At 39.7% G+C, this 16,649-nt stretch overlaps 1 protein-coding gene across 1 annotated transcript; it reads left to right on the forward strand.

The window, feature by feature from the left end:
- The first annotated feature begins 3,740 nt into the window (after positions 1-3,740).
- LOC145360006 (trypsin) lies at positions 3,741-14,053 on the forward strand. Its single transcript, XM_080214907.1, has 5 exons — positions 3,741-3,771; positions 9,969-10,119; positions 10,240-10,381; positions 12,260-12,526; positions 13,904-14,053. The coding sequence occupies exons 1-5, from the start codon at positions 3,741-3,743 to the stop codon at positions 14,051-14,053; spliced, it is 741 nt and encodes a 246-aa protein (XP_080071033.1).
- The last annotated feature ends 2,596 nt before the right edge of the window (positions 14,054-16,649 follow it).

Consider the following 16,649-nt stretch of genomic DNA (forward strand, 5'->3'; position numbering starts at 1 on the left):
AGACAGATTGCTGTAGATTTATACAGAATATCTCAACAAATCATTGAATTATTCTTCTGTCTCGCTTCACTTACAGAGTACAGGTACTCTGATCAAATCATCCAATAAATTTAAACTGAGAAATAATAACTTTATCAAAAACTGTCTGTCTGTTGAATGATACACTTGCAAAGTGTGTAAATGGCAGCAACAGCATAATATTTCTGCAGCCTTTTCCTGCTGCCAGTCAGTCGAGCCTGAGTATCATCATCAGCTTCTCCTTCCACAGACTGTGTCACAGAGAATTAACTTTAGTACCTGTTTCAGTTCATCTTTGCCCTTTTTATTGCTTCTATATTCTTTCCTTTCAATTTTCTGCCTTGCTTTCCAGACGGCACTGACTACAGTTGCAAGCAGTGCAGTAAGCGTCTGCTACCATCTGATGCCTGGCACAAGACAGTGACTGTCACCGAACTATGAACTATGAAAAGAACGTACAAACATGGAAACTTTGCATTCAAACCCAATGCCAACCAGTGGAACGCACTGGAGAGCAATCAACAGCAGAAACCTTGGCTGATTTTCAACCACTCCCTAGCTCAGGGGCAATGAAGATAAATGTAGTCCAATGGTATTTTTGTAACTTTTTTGTTTAGTGAGTGATGGTAACATCAGCTGGAAATAGCCTAGGAGGAGTTTCTGTTACAGCAATTGGCAAGCTGAATTAAAATGCAGTCAGCACTGTAGTACGTCAAGTTAATGGCTGTGGCCTAGATATTCCAATGAGCTAGTAAAGCAGCTGAGTGAAAGGTCAACTCATTTAATCAATGATCACCTGCTTTGCATTATTGAAACACTTGCTAAGAAACAAGCTTTATTTTGGGTTCATTTGTTAAATATTCTACTTTTTCTAAAACATGACTTTTCCTCCATAAAATAACAACCTCCAATGTTCTGAGACACTAAAGTTAATAGCAAACTATCGTAGTTGATGTAACGGGATCAGATAATGATACACAGTAATGACTCTCTGTAAGTCTTGTCACTGAAGTAATTAAATGTAATACTGAAATATATTTAGGTTTTAGGTAAAAAGTGAAATTTGTGGTTCTGCTGCAAGTGAACTTTCTAAAGTTGGAGCAGATTGATAGACATTCAGTATCCCTGGGTTCGAAATTCCTCCATGCATTATATTTATTCTTCAGGTGGTCACTGTAACATAAATGTATTGCAAAGAAGAATCTCAAGCCATGGTGATTTGTTACAGTAAAAATTATGCATTTGTTATTGTTCTTAACTAAGTTACTACAGATATAATCTATCGTATGTCTCATTTTTCCAGAAATAATACAATGGAATTGGATTTCCCCCTTAACACTTGATGATAAAAGATGTGTAACTCTAGAATTAGTTCAGAAAATTGTATATTGACGAGAGCCCAATTGTATCCCTTTTACCCTCCAGCATGTTTAGCCAGAGTATCGACAATAGGATTACCTTGGTAATGTTGCAGTGTAATATTACTGGTATATAAAATGAAAAGAACTATGAATCTTGTCAGTTTTCACTTTACTGTGACAATCAAAGCTGATCAAAGGTTTCAGGTTGTCAGCTAGATGTTTGCCGCCTTTTCCTAGAGGTAAGTTTAGTTCATAAAATCATTGCAATAGAGATTAATTGAATATAATTGTATATTTGTATATCAGCACTAAGTAATTCTGCTTAACTGTAAATATGTCGGACTTGGCTTGTTATCATTTATTTCCTGTTTCCTTTTGTAATACTGGAGAGATTTTCTGATCTGCCAAACATTCAGAAATGAAATATTTCTGATCTGTTTCCTGTTGGATAAAAACGAGAGCTTGAAAATTATTTGAGCACAATAGGTTCATTTCAGTTATTTCTTATTTTGTTAATTAACTTTTTTGTAACATCTCACCAATTGTGTTCTTTCTCCTCCCCACCTCTCCCGAAGCGGGTAATGTTTTGCCAGTGTACAGATCCTTAGACACCACACAACCTCCCATACCTTAGAGTTTTCATTTACATAGTTCAAAGTGGGTTAGGCAGGCTATTGCTCCATGTGATGTACACATCTATATTTCCCATAAAAATTACTGGGTAGAAAATAGAGAGCAGCTATAGGAAGACTGGGAAGGACTGGTAAGTAGTGATGTTATGCTTCAGTTATACAGGGCATTGGTAAGACCATATCTTGAATACTGTGTGCAGTTTTAGTTTCTTTATTTAAGGAAGGATTTGATTCGGTTTATTCTTGTCACATGTATTAACATACAGCGAAAAGTATTGTTTCTTGCGCGCTATACATAGAGAAAGAAATGAGAGACTGCAGAATGTAGTGTTACAGTCATAGCTAGGGTGTAGAGAAAGATCAACTTAATGCGAGGTAGGTCCATTCAAAGGTCTGACAGCAGCAGGGAAGAAGCTGTTCTTGAGTTTGTTGGTATGTGATCTCAGACTTTTGTATCTTTTTCCTGAAGGAAGAAGGTGGAAGCGAAAATATCCGGGGTGCGTGGGGTCCTTAATTATACTGGCTGCTTTGCCAAGGCAGCAGGAAATGTAGACAGAGTCAATGGATAGGAGGCTGGTTTGTGTGATGGATTGGGCTACATTCACAACCTTTTGTAGTTCCTTGCGGTCTTGGGCAGAGCAGGAGCCCATACCAAGCTGTGATATGACCAGAACGAATGCTTTCTATGGGGCATCTGTAAAAGTTGGTAGCTGACGTGCCAAATTTCCTTAGTCTTCTGAGAAAGTAGAGGCGTTGGTGGACTTTCTAATAATGTCAGCATGGGGGGACTAGGACAGGTTGTTGGTGATCTGGACACCTAAAAACCTGAAGCTCTTGACACTTTCTATTTTGTCCCCATTGATGTAGACAGGGGCATGTTCTCCTTTACACTTCCTGAAGTCGATGACAATCTCCTTCATTTTGTTGACATTGAGGGAGAGATTATTGTCACCGCACCAGTTCACCAGATTCTCTATTTCATTCCTGTACTCTGTCTTATCAAGAATGTAAAAGTGTTAGAGGTTTATTCTACTGATACCTGGAATGAGTGGGTTGTCTAATGAGGAAAGGTTGAACAGATAGGGCTTGTTTCCACTGGAGTTTGGAAGAGTGAGGGGGGTGACTCGAATGAAGTATCTTGTGTCCTGAATATTCTTGACAAGTGGGATGTGGAAAATATGTTTCTGCTTATAGTGAGTCCAGAACTAGGAGAACTGTTTTAGAATTAGGAGTTGCCCTTTTAGGACAGAGATGAAGAGAAATGTTCACTCTCAGAGGGTTGAGGTACTTTGGAATTCTTTGCCTCAGGAGGTGGTGGAGGCAGGGTCAGTGAATATTTTTAAGGTGAAGGTAGATGGATTCTTGTCAGACAAGGAAATCAAAGGTTATCGGGGGTAGATGAAAATGTAAAACTTGAACACAATCAGATCAGCCATGATCTTATCAAATGACACAGCAGGCTCGAGGGGCCAAATGGCCTATTCCTGCTCCTATTTTATACACTTGTATGATTATTGTTTTCCCCATCTTATTCTAATTATTACATTTCTCCTGCCGTGGCAAACTTAGCTTCACTAATGATAGGTCTGTCTGTTTATCCTTTCTGAATAAACGCAATTAGCCACTGGGGAGGCTGGTAAACTTTTAGGTGGTAAACTACAGTGTGAGAAACTAAATCTTCTTGTTTTGAGTGTATCACAGATATTACAGAATGGGTGTCCTTATATACATGAAGCTCTTGTGGCTGATCATCACTCACGGTAAGGAGCAGTTTGTGTGATATGAATAAACAGTTTGGAGATATTACAATCACTCGAGTGACAAAGTGAAATTCATTAAAGAATTGATTAAAACTGAATGAATTTGCTTACACACTACACAGTAATTTTAAATCACGCTGCACACTTCACTAAAATGTATTTTGTTCTTTTTGATCTGCCTCTGGAAAATGCTGATTCGAGTTAGAATTTGTTTCCATCGACAACTTATTCCCTCTCCTTTCCTAACTGTACACTCTTCCATAGCAGAAGACAGTGGTATTGTCACTGGATGAGTAATCCAGAGACCCAGGGCAATGCTCCGGGTCCAGGGTTTAATACCAATGCAGCAGCTGGTGAAATTGATAAAATTCTGGAATTCAAAATCTAAGAATAGCCATGAAACCAGGTTAGTGCTGCTGCCTCATAGTGCCAGGGACTCAGGTTCAATTATAGCCTTGGATCACTGTCTGTGTGGAGTTTGTACATTCTCCCCATGTCTGCATGGGTTTCCTCCGGGTGCTCCGGTTTCCTCCCACAGTCTGAAAGATGTGCTGGTTAGGTGCATTGTCCATGCTAAATTCTCCCCCAGTGTATCCAATCAATTGGACTGTGGCGACTAGGGATTTTCACAATAACTTAAAGCAAGCTGACTTGTAACACTAATAAATAAACTTTAATCTTTAGAGGGTGGAGCTGTGTGAGATAATCTTTTGCATTATCAGTGCAGAGTAGGTGGGCCTCTTTCTGCGTTGTAGGGTCAGGGGTAAAGCCCACCTGGTTCACTTATCTCCTTTTGGAAAGAAAGCCTGTTGTCCTTATCTGGTCTGACCTACATGTGACTCCAGACCCACAGCAATATGGTTGACTCTGAAATGCCCTCTGAAATCATAGTCACAGAGTTTCACAGCCTAGAAAGAGGCCCTTCGGCCCATCATGTCTGCGCAGCCATCAAACACCTATCTGTTCTAATCCCACTTTCCAGTTCTTGGTCCAAAGCCTTCTGCGCTGCGGTGTTTAAAATGTTCATCTAAATCCTTCTTAAACATTGTGAGAGTTTCTGCCTCTACCACCCTTTCAGGGAGTGAGTTCCAAATGGTCGAGCGAGCCACTCAGGTGAAGGGCAATTAGGGTCGGACAGTCACTGATGCCCAATCCCACCAACGAATAAAAAAGTCTGACCAATAAATAAAGTCGTCCATTTGACCTCGGAGCTCTTAGCAACCAAGAACAGTCGCGTAGTCAGTAATTGTTCAGCAAATTACATCAATGGATGGTGACCATGAGAATGGAAACCAGATTGGATTTTCCAGGGATAGTGAGATTGTTCCTGGATCCTGGATTGTTCCCTGGCTGAAATCAGTAGTGGGCCATTCTGTGATTATGTTCCCCTCCCCACAATGGAGCCGTCACGGTCCCTGTTCAATAACTGCATGGATTTAAGATGAAAGTAGAATCCGCTTTTCATCAGTCACTAAGATACAAAATATTTAATGGCAAGTGGTTATTGAAGTAAAGGTAATAGAGACAGCTGAAATAGAATGGGGGAAGTATTTAACAGGGAAGGATAGAAATGAGTGGGGAAAGGACAGTGGAATAGGCTTAGTGCAAACAACATCAGTTAAAGATTTGGTGTAGATAAAATGCAGCAAACGTTTCCGTCTGTGCTGTAATTTCTGCAATTTTATATAATCGGAAATATATTGAATGAAAATGGCAGCTTTGAAATCATTGAACTGAAAAAAAATCACCTGAGTTGAGTGTATCTAATTAAAATGACTAAGTTACTGTTTGGATCTAACAAGTTTCCCAGGTCTGATACCAGACCATCATCTTAATCGAGGTAACTTCTTAAATAGCAAGCAAATTTATTCCATAAAATGCAGAGAAATGTTGGTTTATAGCAAGCTAACATTGCTGTGATATCGCTGACCTTTAAAACCTGTCTCTCTATTCAGCACAGCGGGAATTAAAGGTTGAAAAATTATTTTTATATAATTTAGCACTGATAGAAAAGAAAATAAAGTCAGGAGAGAAGATGATGGAGATTCCACATAAAAGCACCATGGAAACTGAAGATTCTACATTCCTCGATGCTGGATTAAAGATTTCTGTTTTCAGACAAGGTTATTCTCACCTATAAAATTCCTGTGCTGGAAAGCCAATCAAAAATGGTGATTTTTCTTTAAAAGTTGCACAGCCGCCATTAGCAATAAAGCCAGTCTGAAGGAACTTGTCTTTGCGAGTCTGTAACATGGAGTCAAAATCTGCAACAATGAAGGAACGGTGATATATTTCCAAGTCAGGATGGTGAGTGAGTTGAGGGGAATTTGGTGGTGGTGTTCCCGTCTACCTGCTGCTCTTGTCTTTCATGGGTTTTGAAGGTACTGTTAATGGAGCCTTGGTGAGTTGTTGAAATGCACCATGTAGATGGTACACACTGCGGACATTGTTTGCATTGGTGGAAGGAGTGAATGTTTTAATTGGTGAATGGGCTGCTAACCAAGTGGGCTGCTTTGTCCTGGGTAGTGTTGAGCTTCTGGAATGTTGTTGGAGCTGCCCCCATCCAGGTGAGTGGGCAGTATTCAGTTATGCTCCTGACTTGGAACTTGGGGATGGTTGGCAGGTTTTGGGGAATCAGGAGATATATTACTCAATCAAAGATTCCGAGGCTCTGAGCTGCTCTTGCAGTCACAGTATTTATATGGCTAGTCTAGGTAGGTTATTTAAATGGTTAGTTTCGTTCGGTTTCTGGTCAATAGTAATCCCCAGATGATGGTTAGATTGTCTCTTGTTGGAGATAGCCATTGCCTGGCACTTGTGTAGCCTGAGTGTAAATTGCCACATCTCAGACTAAGTCTCAATGTTGCCAGTTATTTCTGTATAGGATACTGATAACTATTTACATTACATTTCTGTCTAGTTGGAAATAGTATAAAGATTTTACGTGCATACAGGTGTATTCTGACAACACTTGTCAGTGTATCATGGGGTTGGATTCTTTGATTCTGTCATTGTGAATATGAGGTTAAAAAATAGGTTCAGTCTCACAGAGGAGGTAATTTTCATCATCATTGGGTAATAAACCAATAAGGTGGACCACTCATTTGTCCTCAAAACTTCCTGATTTTCTTCATCACTGGTTGATGCGAATAGCTGGGGTTGCGATCCAGCACATCTCAAGGACAGCACCCAGAGAGGTGTGCTGGTTAGGTTAATTGGCCATGCTAACTCTCACTCAGTGTAACCCAAACAGGCACCAGAGTGTGGCAATTAGGGGATTTTCACAGTTAATTCATTGCAGTGTTAATGTAAGCTGACTTGTGACACTAATAATAAACTTAAACTTAAAATTGAAGATGTTTTTACCCGGGTGCAAAACACATGAAATAGGCAAAGTCCTTTAATAGTGCCTTGGGAGACACAATGCTGCCCTAAGGTCATGGATTAAATTGTACCGGAATGGATTCAGTCTGTATGGGAATGGATTCAATCCATGCTGGAATGGATTTAGTCTGTACCGGAATGGAACACTGGATCCGGCATTGATCCCTGAGGCACACCGCTGGTCATAGGCCTCCAGTTTGAAAAGAAGTCCTCTACAACGATCCTCTGTCTTCTGTTTCCAAGCCAATTTTGTATCCAATTGGCCACCTCACCTGGATCCCTTGAGATTTAATCTTATGCAACAACCTACCATGCGGTACCTTGTCAAAGGCCTCACCAAAGCCCATGTAGACAATATCAACTGCACTGCCCTCATCTACCTTCTTGGTTACCCCTTCAAAAAACTCAACCAAATTTGTGAGATGTGATTTTCCACTCACAAAGCAATGCTGACTGTCCCTAATTAGTCCTTGCCTCTCTAAATACTTGCAGATCCTGTTTCTCAGGATAACTTCTAACAATTTACCCACTACAGACATTAGACTCAGTGGCCTGTAGTTCCCAGGCTTTTCCCTGCAGCCCTTTTTAAACAAAGGCACAACATTTGTCACTCTCCAATCTTTAGACACCTCACTTCTGTCGTCAATGATTCAAATATCTCGACTAAGGGACCCACAATTTCCTCCCTAGCCTCCCGTAGAATCCTGGGATACATTTCATCAGGTCCCAGGGATTTACCTAGCTTGATGCACTTTAAGATTTCCAGCACCTCCTCTGTAATATGTACTCTCCTCAAGACATCACTATTTATTTCCCCAAGTTCCCTAACAATCATACTTTTCTCAACTATAAATACTAATGAGAAATATTCATTTAGGATCTCACCCATCTCTTGTGGATCTGCACATAGATGACCTTGTTGACCCTTAAGAGGCCCGACTCTCTCCCTGATTATTCTTTTGCCCTTTATGTATTTGTAGAAGTTCTTTAGATTCTCCTTTGCCTTATCTGCCAAATAAATCTCATGTCCCCTTTTTGCCCCCCTGATTTCTCTCTTAATTCTACTCTGACAACCTTTATCCTCGTCAAGGGATCCACTTGATCCCAGCTGCCTGTGCATGTCATATACCTCCTTTCTTTTGACCCGAGCCTCAATATTCCGAGTCATCCTGGATTCCCTACTCCTACCAGCCTTGCCCTTCACTCTGGGAGAAATGTGTTTACCCTGAACCCTGGTTAACACACTTTTGAAAGCCTCCCACTTATCAAATGTCCCTTTGCCTTCCCATAGACTTCCCCAATTAACATTTGAAAGTTCCTGCCTGATACCATCAAAATTGGCCTTGTCCCAATTTAGAACAATAATTTTTGGGCCAGACCTATCATTCTCCATAGTTATCTTAAAACCAATGGAATTATGATCACTGGTCCCAAAGTGATTCCTCACTAACCCTCTGTCACCTGCCCTTCCTTATTTCCCAAGAGGAGGTCAAGTTTTGTCCCCTCTCTAGTCGGGCCATCCACATACCGAATGATGGAGGATGGGGGCGGGGGGCGGAGAATGGATCGCTGGTGGGGATCTGCCGGGGTGGTTAATGGGGGGTCTGTGAAGGGTGTTTGAGGAGGATGAGCTTCGGACATTCCCCTGCAGAATAGGAATCTGCTTCGGATTTTTATTCTGCAGGTTGGTAACAGCGCGGGTCTGGAACGGATCTGAAGACGGTAAAGTGGGGTTTGGCGGGAGAGTTGGGCGCGCGGTTCATTAAATCGATTTAAATGCTGCTAATCATTTAAATCATCGGGCTGCCCGATGTGGGTGTGATCTGGACCCACGGCCAAATCGGGAGTCAGTAAAGGCGTGATCTGCTCGGTTTCCGGTGCAGATCACGTTGCAGGCCCAACGCCCAAATTTACGGCAATTTGGTAAAATCAGGCTCTCTGTTGTTATTTCAGATTTCCAGCAGTGTTTTATCTGCACTATTTCAGGATTTATTAATGATTAAATATGTGTGTGTCGGCTTGTTTAATTAAATATTATCGAGTCTAGTGTACAGTTTGCAGCAATCAAGATGGAATTGCAAATATTTATTTGTTGAAGCAGTAGTGTTTTTTTTAATTGATGGAATGTGGGTGTCACTGGCTGGACCAGCATTTATTACCCATCCCTGAGGACATTGGAACCAATCACATTGCTGTGGATCTGGAATTGTGTGTCCAGACCAGGTAAGGACAGCAGATTTCCTTCCCTAAAGGACATTAGTGAACTGGATGGGCTTGTACAATAATCAACAATGGTTTCATGGTCATTATTAGACTTTTAATTCTAGATTTTTATTGAATTCAAATTTCACCATCTGCCATGGTAGGATTTGAACCCAGGTCCCCAAAGCATTAACCTTGGTCTCTGAATTACTAGTCCAGTGACAATATAATTAGGCCACCACCCCTCCCTGTCTTTGCAGGAACATTCACTTCTCAAGTGTTTCTTTAAAAACTTTGGCTCCTGTCTTATCACATAACTGGATGAATCTCGGTCAGATATAACTTAAGGTTTTTTTGTTCATTTGGGAGACATGGGCGTCGCTGGTTGTTTATTGCCCATCCCTAGTTACCCTTGAGAAGGTGGTGGTGAGCTGCCTGCTTGAGTTGCTGCAGTCCACGTGCCGTGGGTTGACCCACAATGGGAGGGAACTGGGGAGGGAATTCCAGGATTTTGACCCAGTGACTGCAAAGGAACAGCGATATATTTCTGAGACAGGACTTGGTCAAGTCAGATCACCTTTATTAAGTGTTTAAAAATGTATTTTTCCCAGGTTTAGCTGAAGACAGGATCATTGGAGGAGCTGAAGTTGTCCCTCACTCTATTCCCTATCAAGCTTCCTTACAGATAAGATCAGTACATTACTGCAGCGGATCGTTAATTAATCCCAGCTGGATCCTGTCAGCAGCTCATTGTGCAAAACCGTAGGTTACTTACAAATAAAAATCACAATGCCTATTTTAAAATAACAGACAAATTACCAAATGTTTTAATAATAAAATGTAAGCTCATTATTGTCAATGTGGTTTTTCTTTGTGTTCTAGTCCGTATCTCGTCACAGTTGTTTTGGGTGAACATAGTTTATCCAAGTCCGATGGCAATGAACAATACTACAAAGTGGCCAGACTTATTTTGTATCCTTATTACCGATATACAACATTCAGACATGACATCATGCTTTTGAAAGTAAGTTTTATGCATATGTAAGACTCAGCAGAAAGTGACATGAGTACAGTGTTGCTGTATTTACATTAACAGAGATGGCTGTAAAATCAGACATGTTTGTTATGATCCAGTGAGGATACATGCCAGGACCTGCTTCCCATTCCTCCAATGATTCTAGCAGGGTGTTTAAAATATAATTTGAAAGGGTAAAAGTGTAAATTCAGTGTCTGTACTTAACCATTTATGTGCTGATTTGCACCCAATTAATTCCAACACATTTTCTTGAATTTTAAACACTAAGAGGTTTGTTTTTATTGAGTTAGAAATCCACCCAAGTGAAGGTATTAACTGGTAGACAATGCAGGAGGTTAACTTTTGTCTAAATTACGATTCAATGATAAAAGGTAAAAAGAGAGTTAATTGTTTATGAGTCCCTCATTGGTGTCTGTGACTGAGGCAGATCTTTGTGGTCCTTGTTTTTTGTCCTGGAACAATTTTTGAAATGTCCTTCAGACCATCTCTTTCTGTTAACCTCAGTATTCTGTAATCAGGCAAAATTCCCTTTGGTTGAATTTCTCCCTCTCTGGTGTTGTATTCCATAATTAATGGGGATAGGGCTCTGAACTTGACACAGGAGAAAGAGAGATGGTGTTACTTATCCATTTGCAGACTTCTTCTTCTGCTGCAGTGACCTACAGACAAGATTGTAATCACTGCCTTTAACAAAGGGGGTTTTGGCCATGTGATAACTGGCATTGGAACATAGCTACAAAGTGAACTTTGACCTGACATTCTCCAAATTCTCAAGATGCCATTAAAACAGAAAGAACTCCTGAACACCCTCCTTGCCTAATAATTCTAGCCTTACTTCCTGCAGGAGCACACAACTTCTGCCTTCTGTTCTCAGGTAATTATTTTGTAATTGACAGAAGCATTCTTAAATTAGGAAATGAAATTCCAATTGTTGTCTGTTATCCTGCTTAAAAATGTTCTTTGGGACATCAGCGGGAATGATTTGGTCTCATCGTGACATATTGCAGCACTATAGACAACTTTGCTTGGACATTACTTTCAGTAAGATGACAAATGAGCTATTGTCCAGAGAAACTGTTATTGGTGCTAGTTTACAGTATTCCTATGTGTAGTGACAGGCACAAACCACTGTTACTGTACACAAAACCCAGTTAAAGTCTGACAGGTTTATTTGGTAGCACAGGCTTGTGGCTTGTGCTATCAAATAAACCTATTGAACTTTAACCTGATGCTGTGAGACTTCTTACTGTGCTTACCCCAATCCAACGCCGACATCTCCACATTGCTGAGCGCAAATCCAGTAGGTGAAAGTGCATTGGGTCAAATGGCCTGTTTCTGTGCTGTCAGGCTCAATGTAATTCTATGTAAAGCCCAAGTAACAACATGCAGCCTGTAATGAATAGGGTCGTAGCTACACACATGGAGCAAATATATTCTGAGTGATTTTGGGTCTGAAACATGGAAGCACATGGATGAAGATAGGTAGTTGAGGGCTGGCTGTGTTTGGAACCATGCTGCCTCATGGGCTTTCGTAGTAAGCAATTATATTTTCCATGACAGAATGAGGGGGAATCTTTGCCTGAAGTAGATGTGCCTTTCTCACAAACTAAACTAAAAATGTATTGATTGAATATTATCGAGGAATATGTTAGAGAGGCATCCAAAATGGATTATAATTCCTTATATGTGGGAGTTTAAGTGAATTCCAGTATCAGATGTTTTTGTGTATGGGTTACTATTTTTCATATGCACACAAAATAACATTTCTACATGCAGTTTGTTTGACATTGCAAAGACTAAAATTGTAATAAATCTGTTTAGCAAATCTATGTTTGTGTGTCAAATATAACACTTCTCTTTTATCAGATGAATAAGCCAGCAAAGCAGAATGCATACATCAACCCAATAGCAATTCCAACTGCCGATAAAACACTGCCTGCAAATACATTATGTACAGTTTCTGGCTGGGGGGTCACTGCTATTTACAGTTACAGCCTGTCTGATGTGCTTATGGCTGTGGAGGTCCCAATTATTTCTCGCTATAAATGCAATCGACCTTCTTCGTATGGTGGAAGAGTATACCCCTTCATGATCTGTGCAGGATATAGAACAGGAGGCAAGGACTCCTGCCAGGTATGTAATCATCGTAGCTCTATCAATTTAACCTCCTAACTATTGTCACTTTGCTTTATAATTTTCCAATCAGAACTATTAGTGGAATGTTTTACATCTTGATGCGATAATTCATATTAATATCACCTTGTTGGCAAAACAGAATCACAGAATCTTTACAGTGCAGAAGGAGGCCATTTGGTCCATTGAGTTTCCACTGGACTCTCTGAGCGAGTGTTTTACCCAGTCCCATTTCCCTTGTCTCTGTTCCCTTCTGCATTATTTCTTTTCAGATAACAATCCAATTCCCTTTTGAATATCTCGATTGAATCTGCCCCCACCACCCTCTCAGGGAGTTCATTCCAGATTCCAAACCACCCTCTGGATGAAATTTATTTTCCTCACATCCCTTTGTCCATTGCTTTGAATCTGTGCCCTCTAGTTCTTGATGCTTTCTTGAGTGGGAGAAGTTTCTCACTATTTATCCTGTCCACGCCCCTCAGAGTCTTCAATAGCTCTCTCTCTCTCAGCTTTCCTTTCTCCAAGAAAAACAGGTTCAATTTCTCCAATCCATCCTCAAAGCTACAGTTCTATATCCCAGGATTGGGGATTATTTTGTGCTTTCAAGCAGATTAACATGGGCCAAAACAGAGTGAGAATGTTGATGTATGCTGGGGTCAGAAAAGTTGCTCCTTGTTAGCAAGTTGTTTACGGAGCTGAAAGTTCTTTGGTTTCAGTCACTTTTTCTGCTAAATTAAGGTCTTTAACCACTGGAATGTAATCAAGTTCAGTTCAGAAGTGAGAATCATTCCACACTCTATTATAAGAAGTGAAATTCTGAACATTGGATTAGGGGTCATTCAGTTTTGATACATCTTATAGTTCAAGAACATGCCAACATTCACTGTTAACTTTTATACACAGAGGAATGGTCATTAAACTGGGACACAGCAAAAGTTGCAACAATTGAAGAGTTTTGGAAGAGGGAAAAAACTGTGAATCTTTTAAAATAATAAACTAACACCAAATAGAAAATAAATGTTGCTTAAATCTTTGCTGTGGAAGTGTGTGCAGATGGAAGAGTTATAATATTAATTAGATTAATAGGCAAACTTTCAGAAGAGTACATTGATTGATTTTAATGTATTTCTTTCCTGGCTGAAAGGGTTAATTACAGCATGCCAGGATTATGTTCCATTCTAAATGTGCACGGAACAATTGGAAACATATATAAGAAATAAAGTCGGAGTATGTAGCTTTAAAATCTCTACCCTAAACCTTGCATCACTTATTTGCCTTTGATTCCTGTGCGTAATTCTACAGGAAAGTGACGAATGTCTAATTAAAATTCTTGAGACCTTTTCGCTGATTCTGCTTTCTTCACTTCCTTTGTGACAGGGTGATTCTGGAGGACCGTTGATTTGTGATGGAGTCATTGAAGGAATTGTGTCCTGGGGAATCAGTTGTGCGCATTACAAATACCCAGGTGTATACACCAGAGTAAGCAAGTACATAAAGTGGATTAAAAATAAAATAAGAAGGTTTTGAGAATTGTCAGCTATTTGCCATTCCTGATTATTCATAAGTGTACTCTAATTACCATTCTGTTGTCCTTTTGTTTATGTTAGTTCTATAAAATACTTCTACTTTCTATTGTTTTGGGGACAAATTTAATATTCCAGCATTTTCCAAAACTGTTCTTAGTTGAAAATACAACCATCGATTTGCCTCCAAACATAAACAACCATCATATTGAGTAAAATTGACACCAACTGAGTTGGATAAATAATAGGGGGAATTTTATGTGCAGGAATTTATAGAAAGATCAGTTTGTTTGTGTCAGTTGAAGACAATTTCTTCATGAAAAATTGATGGCAAATCTTTTCTTCATTGGGAAAAGCTGGGCTGTGTTTTTGACAGAATCCAATTATTGTGGTCTCGCTCCTTCTCTGCTTGCTTCCTGTGACTGTTGAGTTGCATTGTTCCTCACCTTTGGGTTTTAATCCCACTGCTCCTTCCTTCTCAGCTGGTGTATGCTGTTCACTAATATTCCTCCGTTAATCCCTGGATAAACTTGTTGGTCAATATTTCATTCTCTAATTCTCTTTAACCTTCTGATTCCATTAGTAGCAACTTCACTTTCTCTTACAGTCTGAAACTGGTTGGCTCCCCAAAGATGCTTCAACTTCAACCTTCTGTTAATCTCCTTCCCCCAGACACACGCAGACCTGCCGAACTCGAGTCTTTCTCAATAATAAATAACACAACATCTTGCCAGTACTATGAATGATGAAGAGAACAGTGTTGCTGTGATATATTGAATAAAACCAAAAGTGGACCTCAAATGTATTAAAAGTAGACAACTCATTAACTTCATTAGTAATTTGGCCAAGGAGCCCTCAAGGGCAACCTTTATCCCCCCAACATTGAGTTTCATTTCACTCCCAGAAGTATAAGATGGCACACACTCCAGGGCAAATTACTTCTGAGAGAAGATCATTTTGGAGACTACCCCAGGTTCAGATGACTGCGTCCACCTGTAGGTCTCTGTGATAGAATGTCAGATAGAAGAGCAGTCAGGAGATGTAATCCTAAATTCTAAATGTAATGTAATATTATCGTATACTGAATTTTAAAAGTGTAAGTTTGTTAAAGCTGTTGTACAACACTTATCGAGGTAATTCAATGATTGTCTATCCCAATGGGGAGTGGCAGTCACAGGGAGTGTATCTGGGAGAGGTATGGGAACCCGACCCTAAGTCCCCATTCATTTTTTTTAAAACATTCAACCACAAACTGCAGACTTTTCTTTCCCTGGATGAGGGAATTGTCCCTTGTAAATGTGAGTCTGAACAATACAGTTTAAACCAGTGGTGCTAGCAATACATCCTACATGACAGCTATCTCTATAACTAACTTACAACTGTGTGTATATCTCAGCTACAACTGATGGACTGACAGCTGTGGGCTGTTCACTGTTTCTCTAACAAGTCCAGTAACGGGAAGCATGGACATTCTTTTGGAGGGCAAACCATCCTAAACCCTAAAGATGAGTTAAAATTCTGATGATTTCAATCAAATTATTAAATAACCCTCCAGCTTTTATCATTCATATGGACAAGGCTATCCAATTGTTCAAAATCAGGAAGGAGTTGTGTGGGGAAATGGGACTTGCATTGCATCCCTCAGCTGCCAAGAATAAAACTTCAGCAAATATCAGGATTATCACCAACTGTTAATAAACACTGGTTTAAACAAATACATTAAAATAAACATCTATCACCTATAAAGGATATAATATAAACTGATATCATTCATTGTCAGAGCTAATAAAACAGATTACCTTGGACTCATTTTACCTTTGTTTAAAACATTTTTCTTCTCAAGTTTATAACATTTTGCATATATATGCTAACGACTACACAATTGTAACACCTTTTGTCTTTTGTATCGGCTTGTGCGAATGTAGTTTAATTAACTTAAACTGCTAAATGTATGAATAGAATAATTACTTGATAAAAGCTATTGCATTTTCCATTTTGTTCAGTTAGTTTACATGAATTTATTTTGAATATAAATTCCAAGCATTCAGGAAGGCCTGGTTTTCTGTGTGTTTTATTTATTTCCAACTTTCTTCCTTTCTCAAAGGCAGTGACTTGTCCTGGTGTCAGAATTCAAAAGCACCAGAGTACTGAGCCCCAGACAAGCTGCCATTCCTCTGTACCTGTAACTCTGAGCAGCTAAGATGTTGATGGTTTTATTAAAAATAGAACAGGAATGGAGCACGTAACTTGAATCAAGTGTATTTCTGATCAGAAAGGACTCTGTGTTCCAGTGAAAGCTGCAGACAGTTCAGGGAAAGTAACAAAGCTTAAAGATTTCAATAGACAAAATATTCATCAACAATGGCTGCTCCATCAGTCTCTTTTGGAATAAAAGCATCTTAGTGTCTGTACTGAACCTGAAAAATATTTGAAAAGCGCTAATGGAAGAAAAGATCTGCTAATTAGAGTGATGAAATGGATGTGAGACAAGTGTGAGCCTCACGTTATTCTCTGACAGATAGCAGTACATGAATTGAACAAGATGCTATTGGCTAATGAATTGGAATCTGCATATGTGCATTGGAAAGTTTATAAGTTTC

This window comes from Carcharhinus amblyrhynchos, chromosome 30, assembly GCF_965287045.1.
Source record: "Carcharhinus amblyrhynchos chromosome 30, sCarAmb.v2.hapA, whole genome shotgun sequence".
NCBI classification, from domain to species: domain Eukaryota; kingdom Metazoa; phylum Chordata; class Chondrichthyes; order Carcharhiniformes; family Carcharhinidae; genus Carcharhinus; species Carcharhinus amblyrhynchos.

Bases quoted from the DNA above. Each gene is read 5' to 3' on its own strand.
- LOC145360006 (XM_080214907.1), top strand. From the start codon at position 3,741: ATGAAGCTCTTGTGGCTGATCATCACTCACG. The intron at 10,120-10,239 runs GTAGGTTACTTA...TTTGTGTTCTAG, and splicing joins GCAGCTCATTGTGCAAAACC to TCCGTATCTCGTCACAGTTG. The intron at 12,527-13,903 runs GTATGTAATCAT...CCTTTGTGACAG, and splicing joins GAGGCAAGGACTCCTGCCAG to GGTGATTCTGGAGGACCGTT.